Raw genomic sequence first — 22,408 nt, 5'->3', positions numbered from 1 at the left:
CTGACATTGGCCTAGACACAATATAGCCGTGACCTGTTGTGAATTCCGGGAAGAGTCTCTAATGTCTATCCATGGGCCAACACTGCAACAACCCTCAATGGCCCAAGAAATTCTGATGGACGCAAGAATGGGTATTTTGAAACTTATCGTTATACATCAGTACGTTTTCCAAAGTTTCTATGCATCTCACCACTGATAGAGAACTCTGTGAAAGCCCCCTACCACTCGGCCAATACGTATCTTCTCGCTCATATTTGTAAGTATCTTGCCTTCTCTTGATCTGAATTTGACTGAGCCCACAGGGCATTTTCAATTAGGATTGCGGCTTTGCCAAATGGCCGCATAGAGGTGGTGAGCGCAAGAGGTTGGGAGCATATTCCTGGTATTATTACAGAAATCGAGACTCAGTGCTCGGCAACCACTACGTTGGTGTGAGTGGACGTTTGTGGCACACTGTGGGGGATGAGGATAGTTTCACGGAAGGTAGAGACTATTTTGTTCATAGCAGACCGGTACATTTAATACGGGCAACCAATGAGCCTGGCTCGCTGATCAGGAAATCTCTTCCGTGAGCCGCGACCTATAATGGATAATGTTAACTTCAAAATCTGGGCCAATCCATCCTGCGACTGCCTCGGCTACATGATCACTATTTTTAGCTGACTCCGCAATAATAAATAACTATATCCTGGTGAGATTTCGACCGTGTAAAAACCCTACAGTCTCTCTATCATACCACTCTCGGCACTTCAGACGTTGGTCCTACTTAAACCTTTCACCTCAGTACGATGAGACGCGACCTTAGCAAAATGAATTCTCCTCTCTCCTCTCCTCTCTCTGAGGGCAAGAAAGATGAAATGGTCCTAGCTGAGATCACCAGAAATGATCCCGTGAGAGGATCCGAGGGCCAAAGTCAACAGGAACAATCTATGAATGCCTTTGAACTCCATCGACTATCAGCATTATCATCCAGCATCGAATTACAACAGGGCGACAATATAGAGAAAGATAAGGCCCTTCAAGGTATTCATGTTTACTTGAAACTATCCATCTGTTTCTAATAATCCCAGATATTGTCGCGAGTTTTCGATACAAGAATGCTCAAAATAGGCGAAGCGTCATCATAAATGATGCACACATCAGCGGAGAGGCTTGTGTAGAGTTTGGTAATATGTTTGTTCAGCCTTCAAAGTTTGCAATGTCGAAGAACAAGGATTTTCGACCACTTTTGCCTGCGAACGAAACGGAGGAGACAGAGTCTGAGGTGAAGGAAAAAACTCGGCGCAACATTTCTCTTGCTTGTACAGAGTGCCAGGAAAAGAAGACCAAGGTCACCATCCCGGCTATTCCCAGGTTGGAGGACAGAGCTAATACACACACTCTCATACAGTGCTCTGGAACGATGCCATGCACAAGGTGTGCAACCGAAGGCTGCCAGTGTCTATACAATCAAAGCGGCGATCGCCGACGCAAGGAATATACCGCCAGGCTGTTAGATTCTCATGCTGCTCTCTGTCGACTGGCTGCGAAGCTTCGGTCCACAACACCCGAAGAGATATTACAGTTGGTGTCGCAAATTCAAAGCTTGCCGAGTGATCAAGACGCAGTCCATTATCTTCACACTCTGGATTAGTACATCTGGGGCGTTAAGCGCCGTTTCCCGTCGACTAATGACATTCTTATTGAAATAAGCATGAATGGCTTATTAAATGTTTCCTGCCAACTGCCAATGCATGCATTTAGTCAGAATGAGGCACCGTCCGTACAGCGAATAGATGGATGGATGATTAGATCTATCCTTCCAGTGCAAGGTTCAAGGACAAGGATGCAAAGCCCATACCAGACCCGCCTGCATGCAGGGGTCATACCTGGAAAAGGAAAGAGACGGACATGAACTTGCTGTGTTGACCGAGGCCCCGTTGCGTAAACTATAGACTTTGAGGACCAAGCTATGTTCTAGACTCCGATGGGATATGTGAAATTTAGAAACAGCATAATACGTGGTATTTTTGGATTAAATATAGCTAGATCCCGTCAGCTTTACGATACAGCTCAGATATCTTGCAAAATATGCTATTGCAGGGTAACTAATCCCAGATTAAATCCCGGAGCCAGCATCGCTAGGGCTCCTATAGCCCTCTTCATTCTCAGCAGTGATACACCGGTCCGGAATCAGAATGCCTTGAAATCAATATTAGGCAATGCCGGCGTGGTCATTTTCCATGGCCAATACCCAAGCCCCGGATACCAAATCCCCTCCCTCCCCTCAAGGCTACCTACAGATTCCGAGATGTTGGTCGTAAGGGGTTATCAGTATGGAAACTTCGTCTCTCACTGCGGCCAAGACCGAGATTTTGCCGAAACTGTGGCCACGAGCGGGGCTGGACGTGGTCTCAGTCACGTGTGATTTATCATTGGCGCGGGATTCGTTCCGCCATGTGATCCAGATTTCAGCCTGATACTTTTGACAAAAAGGGCAGGTGATTAATGAACGTCCTGAATAGCGCGCATATCATCTAGACGGGCACAATAGAAGCACAATATCTGAAGTCCCTCTCGCGGAACCATTTGCGAGCCTTACTATTATGTCATTTATGACGAATAACTTGCACAATACATGCAGAGTATAAAGGGTCCCCAAAAGATTATTGAGCATTATTGCAGAGTACACCAGCATTATTTGTGACAGGCTGAGGGCAAGTGTGCTCTAACATGGCCTTTGAATTCGCGAGCAATGTCCCGGGGGGGGTGTAGCAAGGCATAGGGATGCGCGAAAGGCAAATCAAGCTTTCCAGCTTTCCACATATAAAAGCATATATTCTCCCTCCGATAATACTGAATGGTCAATTTCATGCCCTCAGAAAACCCCATCTCTAAGCTCAGAACACAGGAGTATGTAGCCTTCCAATTTCCCTTGGCTGCAGACACTTAAAGCCCGGATAGAATCCCTTATCACTCCGCAGGCCACAGATATGAAGCTAGAAGCATGGGTATTCAAGTACCCAATACCCCGAACATACCGCAACGTACTCGCTTCTCTATTCGAATCCATTACAACAAATAGCGACTACTACGGACTCTCCGACATGTTGCTGAGTGGGCTGACAGCAAGTGAAATTGCCCTGATAGTGCACTTTCTCGGAATCACGGAGCAATTTCTTTACGCCAACAAGTATTTAAATCCTCTCAGAGATATCGACCCATCCATGGCTGTTTTCGAATCATTCATCGAGAAGGGCTGTCGGATATTAATTCTAGGCAACGATATCCTGGACTTGATGGAGAGAATTCAACTTCCGGGGACTTACTGGAGCGGTTGGATTGCCGAGGTGGAGGCCAACGACGAAATCATACTCCCGCCTAAGATATGGATCCTGTTAATTCCCCCAGATCGACGTCAACCTGAGAGGATAGCAAGTTTTGAGAGAGCCGAGGAGCTATTTGATCCTTTGATTCAGCTTCAGAAGGGCAACGACCGTCGTCGGGCGACTGAGGCGGGCGAGGCAGCCATGTGGTCAATGGGAGTGGCAGACTTGACACTCCAAACTTATCAATTTCAGCGGGACACTCAGTGGTCCGAGTATATGTGCACTATGGGGAAATTCTCACTTGAGGTCGGCTGGAACGACTCGTACAGAGATATCCAGTCCAACTGCGCACTTCCGTACATGGATATCAATGAGGACCCGCATACGATCAGCTTCTCGGAGAACGACACCTCAATGGAATACAAGTGGGATACACACTGTGGAGGTCGCTCAATAGTTTTGTGGAAGAAGAAGTACAGTCTCTCGCGGAACATGTTGTATACTGGGGGAGCAATAGGAGAGAACGGAAGAGGCATCTTGGATGAGGTGGATCTAGCTTTCAAATTCCCTTTTGAAGGCCGACCCAACTGATGATGGCGTCGTTGTTTCAACCCAGCCTTTTGCCGATTATTGAGACAAGCGGTAGAGGAGGAAGCCGCAGCCATTTGTAGAGAGAAGGAAAAAATGGACATACCAAAGTTCGTCTTACGCTTTTGTCTTCGTTATGTTATCTAGACGAGGAGTCTTAAGAAGCAACGTGCCCCTCATAGCCAACGTGAGTCCGTGAGTGACTGGGCTTCTGAGTCCCAGATGCTCCTGATAAAGACTAGCTCGCCAAAAATAAGGTAATCTACGCCTTGAAAATGCAAACAGTGATGGTAAGGAAAATTGAGTGAAATTGTGGTCCGCTTTGTTCTCAACGAAGAATTAAGCGATCGCCTCAATCTGGTTAACAGGGGTTGGGGTATTGATAGAAATGGTTTATACCTGAAAGTTAAAACCCCTATACAGATGACAGATGGCTGCCTGTTTGGGCACCCCTGAGACACTGCATAGTGGATTCCACAACCCGGGTGAACAACGAGCAACTTTTAAATGACCGCTTCACCCCGGAGATTCAACAGAGCAGAAGTGTTCCAGTACTAAGCCACCCCAGTACCATCATCAGCCACTACAGCATTCATAAGGCGTCTCTTGTTGCCCCCGCCCCCAGGCACGATCATTTCCATGAATTCATTCCATCAGGTAGACCTGCTATGTCAGAGGGTCAATAAAACCAAGGCTACACAAAAATGGTTCATTCCTATTCCTAATACCCCCAGCTTGTGATTCACACCCTTCTGCTTTGTTGTACGCTGTTTACTCCTTTTTGACTTTCTCATTCCTTATGCCGCTACCCATCTGGCAAACAGCTAGAGCCATAGAAATCCACATAACTGATTAACTAACCCGAATTCCAAGGTTAAACGATACGGTTACGGAAGATACGAAAGGATTCGCTACGCTGAATGAATTTCTTGCGGCCGAACTGGTGTTCAATCAACCAAAAACAGATGATAACGATGAGCCACTCACTGCATATAAATCGGGAAGTAAGTCCGATCATGAGTGTGATGGCTCATACTCAGCCAATTCCTCGAAGAAGCTATTCGCGGCGCCACAGTACTTGGACGCACTGGGCATATTTGAACGGCCACGACCAACCGAAGTTACAGAAGACCAGGTCATAGCGCAGTTCCGGGTTATTTATGCTCAGTTGGTCATGGTGGAAAAAGTATGCATTAATGTCGACAAGCAACATACTGGATCTAAAATCAAATTATCATCCAACCTGTGGAAACAATTGATATCTTTCCATCGAACACTACTTTACATGCATTACGACTTCCTTCTTGCATCCCAAAGTCCCATCTCCGGTTCCGAGTTGCGGGAAATTCCTGGGAATTACCAAATGCCCGCACGAATGTGGAGATACGGTATTCATTTGTTCCTAGATCTTCTTCTAGAAAATCTCCCGGACTCCTTGGATTTTCTGATTGAGTTCATCCAACTTGCGTACTCGATGATGACTCTATGTCTCGAAAGCTTTGAAGTGTTTTGTGATATTTGGATGGAGTGTCTTGGAGACTTAGCACGATGTCGCATGGGCATTGAAGACCGAGACCAAGATGTTTGGGCTGAAGCCGCGCGATATTGGTATAACCAAAGCGCTAATTTCAGTCCCGGCGAGGGCCGTATCCAGCACCATCTTGGAGTTCTCGCTTACCCAGACACTCTTCAAAAGCTCTGTCACTATACAAGAGCGCTGGTCAGTATCCGTCCTTTTCTCCATACAAAAAAGAGTATAGAGCTCGTTTTCAACCCGTATCATGAACATCGAATGGATCTGGGTGGGCATACAATGACCACTGCGTTTATTGCCACCCATTATACCTTATACTACAGACGGCCGGTTGATGAATTTTCTACTTTGGCAACTTGCTTCTTAGATCTCTTGCGAAAAGAGGCTGTCCAGGACCAAACTGCACTTTATATCATGTCGTGTAATTTCGCGTCAGTACTTCAATACGGAGACCTTGAAGCTATTGTGGCTTTGGAAATGGCTCAGAAAGACAGCAAGACAGCTATAGAGCCATGCCTTTCTTCACCCATCTCAATGTCAGCCTTGGATCTAGCAACTGAGATCAAGGACGCTCGCGGTCTAACGGCCGCTAACTTCCATTTCCCTCCAATGGCCCTACAAGGCGCTATTCTCTCTTTCCACACACTCTCCATACTAATCGACTCTCTTAATGAGACTAGTGTATGTGCAAGTGGGCATATCTCATTGTCATTTATCTGGTGTCTAGCCCTACGTCCAAACGCCATACAACGACTAGAGACACTCATCCCATGGACCGATATCGCGAGGTTCCTCAACACCCTCATTAACCCCGACATAGTCTTCGAAAAGATTGAAGACAGAGCATTCCCACGGTACGAGGGCGTGGCTCGTTATTTACCGGAAGACTTTCTCATTCGTGGCCAGACCTGGAGCCAACTCTATTACCCCCACGACTTTTTCCAAGACACAGCTTCGAAGGAGGAGAGGCCAGTGATTGAATATCCTTCCATCGGTATCCCTCGAAGGCACAGGTGCCTGTGGTTAGGTGTCCGTATAGCAACAGCAACCGTTAGTATCAACCTCCTCCCTTCCTGGTGTCGGATCATTGTTTTCACATATAGGAACGATGCTAACAGACTTGACATGTAGTTCGGTCGCTGGTTTGCATACAACGGTAGGAAATTCGACATCACTCAGCGTGCGCTGAGGAATGTATCGATGCCTCCATAACAGTAGCACTTAGCCCCTTATTTGCAGATTGAGGGATCTCAACGAGTGACGATGCCGCACGACGTATCTGCCATATAGGATCTTGCCATATAGGATCCTGCCATGCTAGGTGTCCCTAATCAATGAATTTTCCTACCATTTCTTTCATACTGAGATCTTGTGGCTGACATTGATTTCACCCCAATGCACAAATCTCACTTCCGATGGCTCTCCGGTTAAGTGGAAATCTCACATAGTAAGTGCTGGGGTATGCACGAAAAGGTCTTTCAGGAGGATATCAACGCGTCAATAGAGATCCATTTGGGAACCGAACCAACAAGGTCTCGAAAGTGAAGCATTTAGTCGAGCGTCTCCTGAGGGAATTGGACCGAGAAGTATGTTGGGTGATGAAACGAAAGTCGTGTTAACGAGAGTATGGAGCGCGGGTACAAATGTATGGGTCTTCTATTAACAAACTGGTTTATGAGTTCCATGAAGCCGCTCTCATCCCTACCAGCGCAGTGGCTGGCCTTCTACAAATCGTAGACAGAAACTTGATCTTCAAATTCACAGGGGAGAGAGATAGTAAGCATTTGGATGGTGTAGAAAATTACGAAGGAAGCAATGAAATGAGAACCTCTCTAACTAATTCGCCTCTCGAATCACAGATTCTCACAAGCAATCAAATCAAAGCACATCTGGTGTCGGCGGGGACACGATCATTCCCCCTCCCACCTCTCCAGGAGCCGTTTATGGAAGTCCTCTATAGCGTTCACGAAGTGGTTGCGATTTGATGTAAGGTGGTTGTGGTTGATAGCTCTCGACTCCAGTCGTTTGAGAACTCTGGACTGTTGATCGTTCGCGCAATCGGAGCGATTGCCGCGTCCATTTTTTCGTAACAGCATGGACAAAGATGCCGCATCTAAGCCATCCAGAAACAGAGAGGAAGAGCTTAGGATGCTAGCCTGCTGTATAGGAGTACAGAAATCTTCCACACTCTCAAAGAAGCTTCGAAGAATATTATAGAAGTCTGCTTGAAGGTCTTCGTTACATATATTAGGATAATCTTCCTGAAGCCTAAGCCCACGGAGTGTTGAAATAAGATGTGCGGCCGTATAGAAGTGGCCACCAACAGCAAGGCAGTCATCTGGAGTGAACACTGCGTGAGGGCAGCTAGGAGGCATGACTCTAAGTGAAATATAAGCGAGGTGCTTTGATACTATGTGATAATACTCATAAAATGATACTATGTGATAATACTCACAAAAGATCTCCAGCGCATAGCTCCACCTTTGCCTAGCCTGCTTCATAACCTCAGCACCACTGAGAGCCTGCAAGAGCCAGTAATCGGATAGCGTCGTCTGTCACTTGACGTGGAAAATACCAAATTTTCCGGCCTTCAAGGACCAGAATCCAGGTTAACGGAGCTCTATTGTCAACGTGGATAGAGGATATCGCGTATGCTCTGCTAAGGAGGAAGAATTCTTGTCGACTGCATGTCTATTGAGAATTAGTCTTTCCAACGTTATCGGGCAATATGCGAGATGATTTCGGTCGGGCAAAAATCCCCGATCCTGTTCTTGATATCTAGTAAATTGATAGCGTGGCGTTTGTGTGCAGGAAGCCTCTAATGTGATAGAATATCTTAGATAGTCATTCTTCATGTCCTTAAAGCAGGATCTATTATAGAGTAGTTATAAATATTAATCATCTTATTAGGCTGCTCATATAGATGAGTCTAGACAGCATCTAAGCTTAGTTGTCGACCTAAGAGAGAATTGCCGGATAGGGAGGCTTAATGAAGTAGTGGCTTTTTAAAGGTTTTGCCAAGGTATTTATTTAGCATCTATAAATCATTAAAGAGAAAAAAATACCCGTCTGCGGTTTTGAAGATTAAGGGTATTAATATAATTATGTTAAGTAGACTCATGAGTTTTTATAAAGGTCTTATTAAATCTGCGACAACTTCCTCCCTTGATTTTGCCTATTCTGCTTTATCATCTAGCTCATATATAAAACTCTTAAGCTCTATGATACCGTCATTGCCAAAGTCCAGAATATCTAGACTGTGTAGACCCTATTAAATAGACTCTAGGATATAAAGGTTCTTTAGTCGCCTTTTGTGCTCCCGCTTATATTATCTTCTGCGTTTTCGGCGGTTCTCGTCCGATACATCTTGAAATGCTTGTAAAGGCGTCATTTGGAAAAATCGAATCTGAGAGGCCCTTGGAGGAGATATTGAGGGGTTTTATAAAAAGATATGATGAGTGAATAGAGATTTGGGTGATGAGGAGGGTATGATTTTCTAGCGGAAGAAGGCGGTAATATATAGGGGGGGGGAACTTTCCTAGACAGGAGGGAACTTCCCTAGCCAGTAAGTCTCACGCGCGTGTCGGATAAATTATAGCCCGTTAATGCTAATGTCGGCATTGATGATTGCGTCTTCACTCGTTATTAGGCCCAGCCTTATACAACCCAAGGTCGATGTGGCAACGCCTCACGCAGCGACCGAAGCTTTAAGTCAATATATAGGGCTAGAAAAGACTGAGACGAATCAAGTGCCGCTGGGAGCCAATCTCTCAGTCTTGCCTCGCCTGACACCGAAAGATCCCTCACCCAGACACAGCCAGAGTGGGATCCCGAGGAACTCTCACAGCCTAAGGGCTTGCAAGGGTGGGCACCCTGCAACCGGGGGGCTTTGGTGGTTGCGGGGGCGGCGAAATCCCCTTCCTTCGTTTGGCCTGTTTCCTTGGTTTTGTCTGTTTGGCTTTGTTTGCCGCGTTTGCACCTCCACTCTTCGTCCACACGTGGGTGGCAGGGCTGGACGGCCTGATCTCTGAGGCCCGCTTCACCCGTCGTGGCTTGGCTAACTGGCCAGCTGTGTGGCCCGAAATCTTGGCCGGAGGCTTTAGGCACTAAGCCCCAGCGCAGATCTCACCGCCTAGCAGCCACCACCTCTCGCCGATGGTTTGGTTAGCAGGTTCTACCTCCATCTTTCTCCCGTCTGCCGCTGGAAAGGCAAGATTACAAATCCCGCATAACACCTGTATATAAAGCATGTTAGATCGAGTCTATGAATATTGATTGATTGATTGATATACAGTATTTGGTGGAAAAGTGGAGACGCACATTTTAAATACCCACGAGTATAGATTCCGATAGCTCTCACTCGTTCCAATGCATACTCGCCAATACCCATTCAACCAGTTTTGAAAATGCGTTATTTGTCACTGTCACATACCTATCAAATTACCGACCCGATCAGAATGATCTGCACTGAAGTCTTAGCAGTGGGGCTAAGAACGAGTTTCCTAGTGCATACTGATCTACCTATAACCCAACTAAGAATTTTCATCAACGTTGTTCTTTCATTAAATGAACAACATCGAGTATACTGCTATAAGCTAGTCTTTGCATCTATGACCTGAGTTGTAGCCATTTTGCTAGGTGAGATACCCTTTGAATTTGAATGATAAACAATCTGATATTTGGAAATGAGACCAGCTCATATACAGACGCGTGAATAGAGAAAATCAAACTTTCGACCTCAGCATATCAACATAGGAGACAAGGAGCGACTTCGATATGCAAGCCGACAAGGGAACATTCAGCGGTTGGAAAACCATCACGTCACCAGTCTTCAACGCTTACCCTGCGGCCTTCGTCTGTCTTCACCAGATATCGACGATCCTATCTTCAGTCTCTCAATCTCCTTTTCGAGTTTCCTAATCATTGCCCTATCTTGTTCCCGCTCCGATCCCTTCCTGCCCCTAAGCCGGCTTGGACGATAATCAGACTCACTGCGATGTCTAGTGTACCCGCTGTTACGTGGCCGTGCGACATCCTCACTTTCAGAGCCACTGCTTTCACTAGTTCCATGGCGGAAGCGATTTCTAGCCTTCATGTTGACCTGCTTCGAGTAACGTGTAGGCTCACTTCGGTATCTTCTTCCGCGACCGAAGCTTGCATCGCTGTCCTCATCGTAGTCGTCGTCGACGAAGGATTCTAGCCCGGCTTTCTTGCGGTAAGCCGTCTCAAGCTCCTTAGCTTTCTGATATATCACTCGGTCACCGTCTAGGGTCGAACCAGTAGTGATACGCCGAATGAATGGACGTCCTTCTAATGTAATCACACCATCTGTCCATTCCACGAGAGTGCGTGTTTGTGGATAGTATGCACCCTTTGCAGGCTGCAGTAGATCGAGTGGATTGAGGCCCTCCTCATCATCATCTTCGATCTTCCAACCAACTCCAAGGATATTCGCCACATGTTCGCGCTTGTATTTCCAAAATTCCTCTGGTATGCCATTTCGAGTCCTAGTTCCTTTGGCGTTGCCACGTGTTTTTGTGGTTAGCACACGTTCAACCATATGAGGACTGTAGCTCTCGTGAGATCCCGCCCTAATACGATAAATCGGTGTCGTACTATCTCCATATTGCACAAAAGTTTGAGACCCAGTACCTTTAGGCCACCAGTATAAGACTTTTGCAGATGTCAGTCGGCGTTGCTGCTTCATGGTTCTCGCTTCCAAGGCGTCAAGGCCCGTGCCGCCATTGTCATCGGAGTTCATATCGGTGGAGTTCATATCGATGTCTTCATTGCTCGTTGCGGGCTGACCAGCCAGGATGGATTGACCGTCGTCACTCGACCCGGATTCTGTTTCAGCTCTCGGGTTCGGTGTCCCAATACGTTTCTCTGCCCATTCTTTGCTGATATTCCAGGCTCGTGGAAGATGATACCTTTTGTTGAAAATTTTCAGAACATCGCGGGTTTCATTAAAGGCAGACCAGAAGTTCTCCGGAGATTGGTCTGCAATAGCTTTTTTGCCCGCTTCCTGCCAAGCCTGGCATAAGCCATTATAACCGGTTGCAGGAATGATACCAACATCAATATCTGTGACATTGTGCTGCTCATTGGCACCTCTGATAAGCTGATTAAGCCTATCAAAGAACGCTTCGCAGGCGGCGTAATCTGGATTGTCGGTCGTAAAAAAGCTTTCGACCATTTTTTCTGACTGTTCTAATGTTTGACTTCTAATAATGTCCTTCACCCAAGAGCTAAGAGGGTCTGGCTGCTCCTCACTTGGCCCATCCTGGTCGGAAGCATCGTACAATTCCGGATCTGTTGCGTCACCTGAATCATAGCCGCTTGCATTTGATGCAAAGTCTCCCTCTCGAGTTGGGCTCCTCGTTATATCGACCTTCTTGCCTTTTTTATTATGACTAGATTCAGCTGCGTATAGTTATAAATTAGAAAGGTAAATTGAATAGGCAATAGGCACATACCTCTGTGGTCCGTTATCTGCTTTGGTTCTGCCCTTTCAGAGTTCTCTCTGTCGGAAAAAGGTGTTTGGATGTCTCGTGCATTTCTCTTGGCCTTTGGGGCCTTTTTGCTTTTTTTCTTGGGCATGATTGATTGGGTTCTTAAATCTGGAGGTTTGAGAGGAATATAATATGATTTGTGGGACTAAAGGACTGTTATAATTTTTTATTCGGAATTCCTAGGATATAGCCCTTTCCGCGTAGCCTTAGAAGAGTGATACAGGACCAAAAGGATGTCGCAGGACCAAAAGGATGTCGCAGGACCAAAAGGATGTTGCAGGACCCAAAGAATGTCGCAGGACCAAAAAGGTATCAGTCAACACTACTCCATCATCGAAATTGTTAGATCTATAGATGTATATGGCTATTCTCGAAATCGTCTTGACCGGTGCACACTGATGGTGGTCGCTACAGAGACGTTTGGCTCAGTACGTACTGGTCAAGGCGATCTCGAGAATACCTGTAATAAAGCTATACTGTAGATAGTGTGCGCTATCAAGCTCTGAGAAAATTTGCTTCATTGTTATTCTCCTGCCTCGCAATAAACTCCCGCGGGGAAGCTAAATATCTCCTTGGCCTTGAGTAGGAGGCCAAGTACCAATCTCTGACGTAGGATCCGTAGTACCTTGCAAAAATGCCATCATCTGGCCCAGCACGCTAGAGCACTGGAGACACTTGGACTGGTACCATTCACAAAGAGACCTCAAATCCAACATGTCCTGCTCGTGGCGGTGTAAAGCAACCTTGGCTTTCTCTATTATAGACCGTTGAGAGTTGATCTCATCTTTTGCCTCTACCACAGCCAGCTCGTTTTCATGGGCTTTTTCTTCGGCTAGTCTTAATTTTTCAGCGAGGCCAAAATTCTCAACTTGTAGTTTTGCAATAAGATCCAGCTCTTCCTGCTTTTTCACGATCTGGGATGTTTAGCCCTTCCGAATTGCAGTATAAAGGGTGATTAAATACCTTCTCCGGTCGGACCGCATGGAAGGTCTGGCCCACCCTCCTGTGAAGCAGCATGTAAGTCCCAACTGAATGTTTGCTTAGATGCTTTTGGAACAATGGCTCAAGAGCCGGATCGTCTATCTGCCATTTGTAGGGCATGTCTTCTTCTGGTTTTAATCGCACATCAGATGGTTGCACTTCGATATCAAGCGTTTCCACTAGATTCGGCGTCAGAGAGGAAATCAAACGGAGTTGAGAAGGGTAAATAACAAATATGCTGAGAAAGACGCTCCCTGCAAGTAGCCCTCCAATCAGCCCGCTTCTTATTTCCGAATGATGAATTTTGTCTGTCCATATTGTTTGTAAGTGAGAGTAGCGAAAGGGTTACTGGCTATATATATATGGTTGGAAACCAGCCCATCGGTCGTTTTAGGTCTAGTCCAATTTTCTCAGTCGACAGTCTTGTCACTTTCCTGAAAAAGAATACGACTAGCTTTAATGCTATTGATATTTCCATGTAAAATAGGACAGATACTGTACCCTCAGGCTAGTAGTATAATTTACATTAAATTGGTGTGATCACGAGGCTTTCCACCTTAACAGTATTTCCGGTCTCAGTGACAAGTTCCCAAAATGTTCTTGCACAACTTGATGAGCGAGTGCCTGGGGTGAATCTTTCATAGAACAGGTTTATTCTATAGAACTCCACATGCTGCACAATCCCATCATGAGCTTCTAGGAACCGAATTAACTTAGAGCCCAGGAGCCAACAGTCTGTGATTTCAAATCTCTGTAGGCACGGCAAAGTCACAGCAGACATCAAATCCAATAAGCCCGGGCTGTTCACTAACTTGAAGTTTCTGACGAGAGCCAGCCCTTGTTCCGCAATCTCCAAAATATTCGAAGATTCATGGGCTGATCTGAAAGGCATCCCATGTATCTCCAAAGACTGAATAGTCAGCCCATTCCACTTCGCTGATATCATACCTCTCAAAACTGCTTCAAAGTGGACAGCAAAGGAGTGCCAGCTGTCAACAAATAATCGATTTGAAAACCACAGTAGCTGATTCTCGTGCTCCCCAGTAAATGACAACTTGATGCACTTTAGGTCTATGAGGCGTGGAAGGCTTTCCATAAATGCGTGGATATCTTTTCTTTCCTCCATGATAGCCTGCTGATCGGCAATCAGGCGTTGAAAATAGGTGTAAATTGCTTTATAAGCAAAGCCGTTGCCTCTGAGATTCCAACAAAAGTCCGTATAGTCTTTTGCATACTCCTGTGGCGTATATACGCAAGAGGTAAAATAATCCCAATCCTGGATGACTGTGGATGTTAGAATAAAAGACAGGATTCATTTCGCGTATGTGTCACATACCGGGATCAAATAGCTCCGAGACATCATAATGGAGGATCTTCACGTATGCTGCTAGAGGAGACTTTGATAATTCCTCTAGCATATTGAAGTCAAACTCCGAGTATGTAATCTTGATTGTTCGGAAAATTTCGGGTTCGCTCACTGCTCTGCATTTCTTACTTACCAGGGAGAATGACTTGATTGTGAATTCGCTCAAATTAGATGCAATGAGCTCTAAGATTTGAAATGGGAGGTCTGTTAGAGTCGTCATTTCATTTGATGGTTGTCCGGATTCCCTTTGCTATTTGCTACTCAAAGGGTTTGAAGTCAGATATTTATCTCTTGTATATTATATATCGCCTCCAGTTGTATTCTGGGTGTGCTTAATAGCTAGCGGATAATACAGTCGAAATGATCGCGCCCCACCTGTGCGACTATGTCTTAGAATCCTAGAGCACGCTAGTCCCTATAGAGACCTAGTTGCTATGCATATATTCAGGCCATTCTTATTGTACTTCAACACCATCCTTCCATCTCACTCTTGCTGCATTCAAAGTACCCTACAGTCCATTTCAATAAACACTGTGAAGGTGAGTCGCAAAACGATGTGGAGATTGGCAAGGGATATCTAATAAATCTTAGAATGAAGGGAAGGGTATTCTGGTCATGTGCCTCATGCACAATCTCTGGGAACCAGAAGTTGAACATCAAATTTGTCCCCTATGATCCGGGATCTTCTTTTATAATCATGTGGTCTCACATTCTTCCTGCTAAGCGACACATCAACATATACACATTCTGTCAGTCTTGTTTGGCAATCATGGGATGCACCTCGTTCGAAGAGGAGATGAGTCTGGTTCTCCAAGTCAAGGATCTGCAGGTTTTTCTTGATAGGAAGACCTCCTGGATTAAGAAGGAATGGAACTTCTGGGTCCACAACCGTGAGTTCCAGAAAATCCATAGAGTCGTGAGCGATACCCAAGAGATATATCTCCATCTCGCTGGCAGTGCCGCATTACCACTTGCAAGTTACTGAAGGATAGGAGGTTAGGGACAAGGACGGGATCGAAAGTCAGATGTGCGAGACATAATCTGTTGACGGATTAAGGAGCCCCTATTTAGTTACATACAAATCTTTATGTCGTTTTTGTTGGATCAGTAGTATTTGCAGTAGAGGAATAAGCACGACTGTACGGTAAACAAACAATGACTTGTGAATCCTGTGGGCAAAGGAAGAGAATATTTGTGTTTTTGAAATCAATTAATAGCTATATGCATTTTCAGATCGTAGAAACAACACCCCGGAAGTCAGATTTTCAACTTAGTCCGGAGTGTCGGCGCGATTATAGGCCACTAGATAAGATCGGAGTAATTTCTCAATCCAGAAAAGCGAGCGATAGTATATAACCCATAGAAAGCAACACCATCGAAGCTAAAATACGATATAACGCCTGAGACAAAACATTTATAGAGGGTCCAATGTTTTCGGCGGTTGGCTCCTGCATGGCGGTTGGACGGGGGACCGATGACATGTCTGTGGTTATTATGCTCGCTATCCCAGTTGGTAAAGATGAAGGAGCAAATATAGTCTCCTCGGTCGTTGAAATGACCGGTATATCCATCCAATTCAGGTCTTTCGGTGCTAACGTAGCCTGTACAGAGATTGTTTGGCGTGCATGGCAGGATGCGTAGGTTGTTCCATCAATTTCGCAGGATAAAGATGCGGTGCTATAGCAGTCATATTCTTTAGAAACCGCGTACAGATTGGCGAAGAAGATCTCTCACTTGTTGACGTTATTTGAATGCCTCAACTCTGCGAATGTCGGCGCAGCGATGACAGTCATGCCCTCCCCGGGTATGCCACACTCTGATGGTCTTATAGTCTTCGGGCAGACCACAATATAAGTTGTGATATTTAGATTCTTATAACTTTAGTGTGTTCCCACAAATTTAATCAATAAGAGCCTTCCGTATACATACCCTCTCTTTGATACTAGCTTCAAGTGAACGCCCTTGAAAACCTGGCAGTAATAAATTCGCCATCTGCGACGCGCCGATAGTCGCCAAACAAAACCAGGTAGTGAGAAACATTGTGATCTGGAATGTTCGGGTAATTCTTGTTCCTCATAGCAATATTAGAGAAACAGAGGCCCATCTTAACTTTGTACAGTATGGGCCTCAAGCAGAGAGGTATAGCTGGATAAAGGGGAGCCGAATGTGGTAGTCCCGCGTATGACTCATCCACGTAGTTTCTAGTTTAGGGTTTCTCATGTAACTAGTTTTAAACTAATTAAATCTTTAGATATTCATTTTTTTATTAATAATAAATATATAGATTTCTAAGCCTAACCCTATTAGGAAGGTGATTAGCCTATTTAGGTAATCTAAGGTATATAAAATGTCAGAGGTGCATGCCTGATTAGGCTTAGCGTCGCCTCGTTTGGCGCGGCCGCACCACACAACCACCTGCTTTACGTCTAAGCTGTAGTAGCAATAGCAACCATTAGCCATCTCTTCCCTTTTCTAGGCCTATAAAGCCAACATGGTAGCATATTGTTTAAAAAGATAGAGTATACTATATTTAATAAATTCTTATTTATTTAAGATCTTATTTAAACGATATTGATGTCTGCAAAATAACAGGTGATATAGGTGATATAAGCAGTTCCCCTAGGGCCAAACATGTTTAAAAGACCAATAATAATTGAATTTAAAAAATCCATACCTACCTAATTAACAAATCAGATGTTAACAGGCCTATATAATAGGGATAGAATTAATTAAAGATTCACCTAATAAGTAATAGCTATATTAATGATTAAAGGTGTTAATTAGGCAACTAAAATTATAGATGGTCAGCTTATTCTAGATACTATTAAGAAGTTATAAGGCAAAGAGAATATTAAATACTAGGAGGACTACATCTAATAGGTTCTTAAAGTTAATAACCTAAAGAATATTATTTATAAAGATATACCTAGACCAGCAGAGAATTCCTATAAATTTAATAAATAAGATTATATATCATGACGCGTGAAGCTCTAGCTAGTACTATTAATTAATAAGAATATTTAAAGTGAGGTTAAGATATCTATATTACTATAGGTATATATAGATAATTTCTATTATACTATCTTAATAAGTATTAAAGGAACAGGTGTTTATTAGGCCTCTTACAACTTTAGGAAACTAATTAAGATATATTATTTAAATTATTTAATAATTAAAGAATTTATTTAGAATCTTATTAAGAGCTATAATACTACTAATCTTTATGCTAGAACCTATATAGGACCCTGCGCTGCAACTATCATCCTTATAGATAAAGTAAAGGATAAACTCCCTATTTAGGTTAATAAAATTAAAGATATTATTAATAGATATTTAGATATAGTGTAAGCAATAACCTTGCACTGCTTGGGGTTGATAGGTGGGATGTCAGTACAACTGGGTAACAGTAAGGTCTAGGGATATAAGAAGTCTATAGAAGGTCTAATAAGAGAATAAGATAAAGTACTTAAGGTTCTATTCTATCTAGAGGAGATAATATATATCTTAACTTTAAATAAGATACTTAATAGGTGCCTAATTAATACCTAATATTAATTAATAGTTATATAGTATACTTAATTAGATGATTTATAGGGCGGCATTAGTACTAGCCTTATAATTATTCCCCCCCTTTAAGAGGCTTAGCCCTAAGCTGTTATAAAAATAAATAAAGAATAGCTATTTTTATAAGTAAACTTTAATTAGATACTATATAGATATAGTATTAGATATAAGAGTTTATTAATAAAGAAATAAAGAATATATATAAGAGTTAAATATATTAAGGGGGGGTATTCCTATAGGTTAAGTAAATAAAATAAGGTCTATATTTATTAAATACTAAGATATAAATACTATTATTTTATATAATTTAATTCTTATTCTTTAGCTTTCTAATAAGGTCCCTTAATATATATAGCCCCTTTTCCTTAATAATAGTGAGATATTAGGAGCTAATTAGGTGAAATAAGTTTAATTCCTTCTTATCTATACTTTAATAAGTTATCTTAATAACTATTCCCTTATTTTATTAATCTTTTAGTAGTATATAATAATAACCTATAAGATAAATACTTACTTCTTATTAATTTATTATTTTTTAATAATTTTAGTGTGTAGTAGCTACTAATAATAAGAAGGTAATATCTTATTTTACCCTTTATTTTATTTTCTTAACCTTAATATTATATTTATTTAATAATAACTTAGAGGAGATAAATAATCTTTTTTTAGTTTACTTAACTTAAGAGGCTACTCTTCTTAATAATAAAATTCTTAAGAAGATACCCTCTACTTATTATATCTAGTTTTTTAATAACTTATTTAAGTCTATCTATAGTAGCTGTTTCACCCCTAGCCTAAAGCTAGTTAAGTTTAAGATTATAAAGGCTACTTAAGATATAAATATATATATAGCTACCCTTATTTAGGGAGGTGTATTTAATACTTTTAATTAGCTTTAATATATATACTATATTAATATTATAGATATAGAGTACTCTATCTAGTATATTTATTCTATATTAATAAGCGCCTAGTATCTTTATTATGCTATAAGTAATACTACCTATATAATAGACTATACCTAAGGTAATACCTTTAATTAGGAAGTATAATATCTTTATAGAGTCTTTATTATACTTAATATTTTAAATATAGTTATAGTAGTTATCTTTTAATTAAATATTTATATTTAAAAGGCTAATATAGATACTTATTAGTATTAACTCTAATTAGTGGTAATAGTAAGTTAATTCTTTATTATTAATATAACTTTAGTAGCTTCTACCTTAATAATATTAATATCTATATTTTAGCTACTTTTAATTATTTTATAAGATATTATAGTAGTAGTTTAAGAGCTTATAGTAGCTATAGAGGAGATAAAGAATCTACTAAATAATAAGTTATAAATTAAAAAGATATTAACTTAAAGTTTCTTTAGTATAAATAATAATTGCCCTTATAATAGTAATTTTCTTTAATTATAAATAATTTTATTAAGATATTATTAGTAAACCTTTAAACCTATAGGAAAAAAGAGGAAGGTTTATACTAATAAGTAGATAAGTTTTTATTAACTTAATATCTATAATACCTAAAGAAAACCTAGTGAGAAAAAACTTTAGGTTTATTTAGGACACCCTTATTAGGGTATAGACTTTAAAGGAGAGTTTTATTTTAAGAAGTCTTTTAACATCTCTTAAGTATTCTTTAGGTCTTTCCTAGACTACTAGGATACCTTATATAATAAGTATCTTTTTTATATAATTAAGTATTATATCTCTTTATTCTTATTAATTTAGTGGTTTAAGATTTTATCTACTTCTTACTCCTCCTTATCTTTTACTTTAATTAGCTATGGCAGGGGCTTATTATAACTATTATACTAATAGTATAGCTTTAGCTTAAATATATAGAAGGTAGAGTAATGTAAGGCCAGCACCAACGCCGCCCTACAACCTATCTAACTAAGCATACCCTATGATAGATAGTTAATGTTGGGCACCAGTCGGGCACCCGCCAAGCAACTCACTTAGAGTTAGGATATATACCACCCCCCCTAATTAATAATAGAACCTTAAGTACTTTGTCTTATTCTCTTATTAGACCTACTATAGACTCCTTATATCCCTAGACCTTGCTGTTGCCCAGTCGTACCGACATCTAACTACCCCCTACAGCAGTGCGAGGTCACTGCTTACAAGTAAATCCTTCTATAGGCCTTAAGTAGGTATAGGTATAGGTAAAACCTAATCTATACTAACTTATCTAGGTAATAATTATAGGCTTAGCATCATGTGCCAGGTACCTATGGGTTACCCAACTAAAACCTGCTATACCTATGGGTAGACTGGCTAAACCCGACCCGCGGGTCGGGTTTGGGGCACTAGATTCCTAACCCGCCGGGTTTCCGGGTATGCCTAGGGCAAACCCATACCCACCCATGGGTATGGCGGGTTTTAATTGGGTAACCCGTGGGTACCCGGCACGTGATTTTACATACCTTAGATTACCTAAATAGGCTAATCACCTTCCTAATAGGGTTAGGGTTGGAAATCTATATATTTATTATTAATAAAAAAGTGAATATCTAAAGATTTAATTGGTTTAAAACTAGTCACGTGAGAAACCCTAAACCCGACGGGTATACCCATACCCAATGGGTGGGTATGACACCTGATGGGTATACCCATGGGTTCTAAACCCTAAACCCATACCCGACCCGGGTGCGGGTCGGGTCGGGTTGGGTCGGGTTCTCCGGGTCGGGTATAGCCAGTCTACCTATGGGTGGGTATGGGTTTACCCTAGGCATACCCGGAAACCCAGCAGGTTACAAATCTAGTGCCCTAAACCCGACCCGCGGGTCGGGTTTAGCCAGTCTAGCTATATTATATACTAATAAGGACCTCTTCTAGTAGAAATACCTATTTAATAGTATTAAATTTAATCCTAAATATAAGCTTATAATCTTATATAATAATTAATAAATAGTTAATCTTCTAGTTAAAGATGATCCGCTCCTATAGATATAGCTTAGATATATTAATATTTATTAATATTAACTTTATTAGGAAGTATAAGATGAGAAACTAAAAATTATCTAGATACTAATAACCTAGATACTTATAGACAGCTTTACTAAGGCCCTTAATAGCCTAAATTATTAGAGATTTATTAAGATGCTAGATATAATTAATCTTATAAAGAATTATAATATTAATAATCTAGTTAATACTAAAGGGGTATATTAACTATAAGAAATATATAGATACCTATTATTAGATATATAGTTTCTCTTTATATCATTAACTTAACTATTTATTAATTATTCCTTATTAATATTTCTATTATTTATGTATTATTAGGGCCTAACCTTACTATGCACTTATATATTATAATATATATATACTCTACTAAGATCTCTTAATTATAATAAAGTATTATATATAAGTTCTTACTTTAACTTAAGGACTTTTCAGCTAAATGATGCAAGGATTCTCCCTATATGGAGCCAATAATAAGATAATATTGAACTGACTAACTAGATAACTTTTAGGGACAAATATTATCCATAATATATAAGTGCATAATAAGGTTAGGCCCTGATAATATATAAATAACAGGAATATTAATAGAAAATAGTCAATAAGCAGTTAAGTAAACAATATAAAGAGAAGCCATATATTTAATAATAGGTATCTATATATCTATTATAGTCAATACACCCCTTTAGCATTAACTAGATTATTAATATTATAGTCCTTTATAAAGTTAATTATACCTAGTATCTTAATAAATCTTTAGTGATTTAGGCTATTAAGGGCCTTAGTAAAGCCATTTATAAGCATCTAGGCTATTAGCATCTAGGTGATCTTTAGTTTCCTACCTTATACTTCTTAATAAAGCTAATATTAATAAATATTAATATATCTAAGCTATATTTATAAGAGTAGATTATCTTTAACTAGAAGATTAATAGTCTATTAATTATTATATAAGATTATAAGCTTATATTTAGGATTTAATCTAATACTATTAAATAGGTATTTTCACTAAAAAAGGTCCTTATTAGCATATAATATGGCTATAAGCTCTACCTTTATTATTAATATTATCACTATTTTCTACTTTTTAGATTACTAATTAACTACTCCTTTATATAAAGTATAGAGATATCCTTTAGTACTCTTATAATCTTAATTATCTCTATATATAGTATTACTTGCGCATATAAAGATATTAGGGATCTTAATAATATCCCTAAATAATAGTTATAATCTTATATATTAAATAATAAGGAATTAGGTATTATATAGATACTAGATAGTATATTCTGCAGCTTTAATATACTTCTAAGAAGAGTTCTTTAGAAATTAACTTAGATTATATATAGTTTATAATATATTTAGTCTTATAATAATTATAGTATATAGGGCAGATCTTACTAATTATTAATAGTAATAAATCTATTTACTATTAGTCTTTATATTATTATAAGCATAGAGTTATATACTTATATATATAATACTTATAATATAGATATTTTAACTAAAGTTAGATATTTATATATATTTATAATACTATAGTAATTTTAACTAAAGTTAGTTTTCCCTAT

At 40.7% G+C, this 22,408-nt stretch overlaps 9 protein-coding genes across 9 annotated transcripts; 5 read left to right on the top strand and 4 right to left on the bottom strand.

The window, feature by feature from the left end:
• Window positions 1-809: 809 nt before the first annotated feature.
• On the top strand, window positions 810-1,633 carry ASPZODRAFT_147848 (hypothetical protein; the record flags this gene model as incomplete). The annotated part of the gene is made up of 2 exons (XM_022725301.1): window positions 810-1,023; window positions 1,071-1,633. The coding sequence occupies 2 exons, from the start codon at window positions 810-812 to the stop codon at window positions 1,631-1,633; spliced, it is 777 nt and encodes a 258-aa protein (XP_022576551.1).
• Window positions 1,634-2,972: 1,339 nt separating this feature from the next.
• On the top strand, window positions 2,973-3,899 carry ASPZODRAFT_170416 (hypothetical protein; the record flags this gene model as incomplete). Its single annotated transcript, XM_022726945.1, has 1 exon — window positions 2,973-3,899. The coding sequence occupies one exon, from the start codon at window positions 2,973-2,975 to the stop codon at window positions 3,897-3,899; it is 927 nt and encodes a 308-aa protein (XP_022576550.1).
• Window positions 3,900-4,610: 711 nt separating this feature from the next.
• On the top strand, window positions 4,611-7,096 carry ASPZODRAFT_126165 (hypothetical protein). The gene is made up of 2 exons (XM_022721463.1): window positions 4,611-6,480; window positions 6,562-7,096. Exons 1-2 carry the CDS (start codon window positions 5,071-5,073, stop codon window positions 6,640-6,642), a joined length of 1,491 nt encoding a protein of 496 aa, XP_022576549.1. The 5' UTR covers window positions 4,611-5,070; the 3' UTR covers window positions 6,643-7,096.
• Window positions 7,097-8,887: 1,791 nt separating this feature from the next.
• ASPZODRAFT_1670570 (hypothetical protein) lies at window positions 8,888-9,498 on the top strand. Its single transcript, XM_022726808.1, has one exon. The coding sequence runs from the start codon at window positions 9,036-9,038 to the stop codon at window positions 9,459-9,461; it is 426 nt and encodes a 141-aa protein (XP_022576548.1). The 5' UTR covers window positions 8,888-9,035; the 3' UTR covers window positions 9,462-9,498.
• A 763-nt stretch (window positions 9,499-10,261) lies between these two features.
• Window positions 10,262-12,030, bottom strand: ASPZODRAFT_147845 (hypothetical protein; the record flags this gene model as incomplete). Its single annotated transcript, XM_022725300.1, has 2 exons — window positions 10,262-11,853; window positions 11,907-12,030. The coding sequence occupies 2 exons, from the start codon at window positions 12,028-12,030 to the stop codon at window positions 10,262-10,264; spliced, it is 1,716 nt and encodes a 571-aa protein (XP_022576547.1).
• Window positions 12,031-12,502: 472 nt separating this feature from the next.
• Window positions 12,503-13,239, bottom strand: ASPZODRAFT_77840 (hypothetical protein; the record flags this gene model as incomplete). The annotated part of the gene is given in 3 exon segments (XM_022730202.1): window positions 12,503-12,837; window positions 12,854-13,102; window positions 13,155-13,239. 3 exon segments carry the CDS (start codon window positions 13,237-13,239, stop codon window positions 12,503-12,505), a joined length of 669 nt encoding a protein of 222 aa, XP_022576546.1.
• Window positions 13,240-13,425: 186 nt separating this feature from the next.
• Window positions 13,426-14,604, bottom strand: ASPZODRAFT_105859 (hypothetical protein). Its single transcript, XM_022720922.1, has 2 exons — window positions 14,260-14,604; window positions 13,426-14,207 (listed from the first exon to the last, which is right to left on the bottom strand). Exons 1-2 carry the CDS (start codon window positions 14,507-14,509, stop codon window positions 13,450-13,452), a joined length of 1,008 nt encoding a protein of 335 aa, XP_022576545.1. The 5' UTR covers window positions 14,510-14,604; the 3' UTR covers window positions 13,426-13,449.
• Window positions 14,605-14,774: 170 nt separating this feature from the next.
• On the top strand, window positions 14,775-15,352 carry ASPZODRAFT_126159 (hypothetical protein). Its single transcript, XM_022721462.1, has 3 exons — window positions 14,775-14,828; window positions 14,881-15,205; window positions 15,285-15,352. The coding sequence occupies exons 2-3, from the start codon at window positions 14,882-14,884 to the stop codon at window positions 15,327-15,329; spliced, it is 369 nt and encodes a 122-aa protein (XP_022576544.1). The 5' UTR covers window positions 14,775-14,828; window position 14,881; the 3' UTR covers window positions 15,330-15,352.
• Window positions 15,353-15,462: 110 nt separating this feature from the next.
• ASPZODRAFT_137534 (hypothetical protein) lies at window positions 15,463-16,404 on the bottom strand. The gene is made up of 3 exons (XM_022724353.1): window positions 16,219-16,404; window positions 16,024-16,160; window positions 15,463-15,966 (listed from the first exon to the last, which is right to left on the bottom strand). Exons 1-3 carry the CDS (start codon window positions 16,327-16,329, stop codon window positions 15,615-15,617), a joined length of 600 nt encoding a protein of 199 aa, XP_022576543.1. The 5' UTR covers window positions 16,330-16,404; the 3' UTR covers window positions 15,463-15,614.
• Window positions 16,405-22,408: the final 6,004 nt, after the last annotated feature.

The sequence above is a fragment of the Penicilliopsis zonata genome, assembly GCF_001890105.1.
Source record: "Penicilliopsis zonata CBS 506.65 unplaced genomic scaffold ASPZOscaffold_44, whole genome shotgun sequence".
NCBI lineage: Eukaryota > Fungi > Ascomycota > Eurotiomycetes > Eurotiales > Aspergillaceae > Penicilliopsis > Penicilliopsis zonata.
This window is presented reverse-complemented; position numbering and strand designations above follow the sequence as displayed.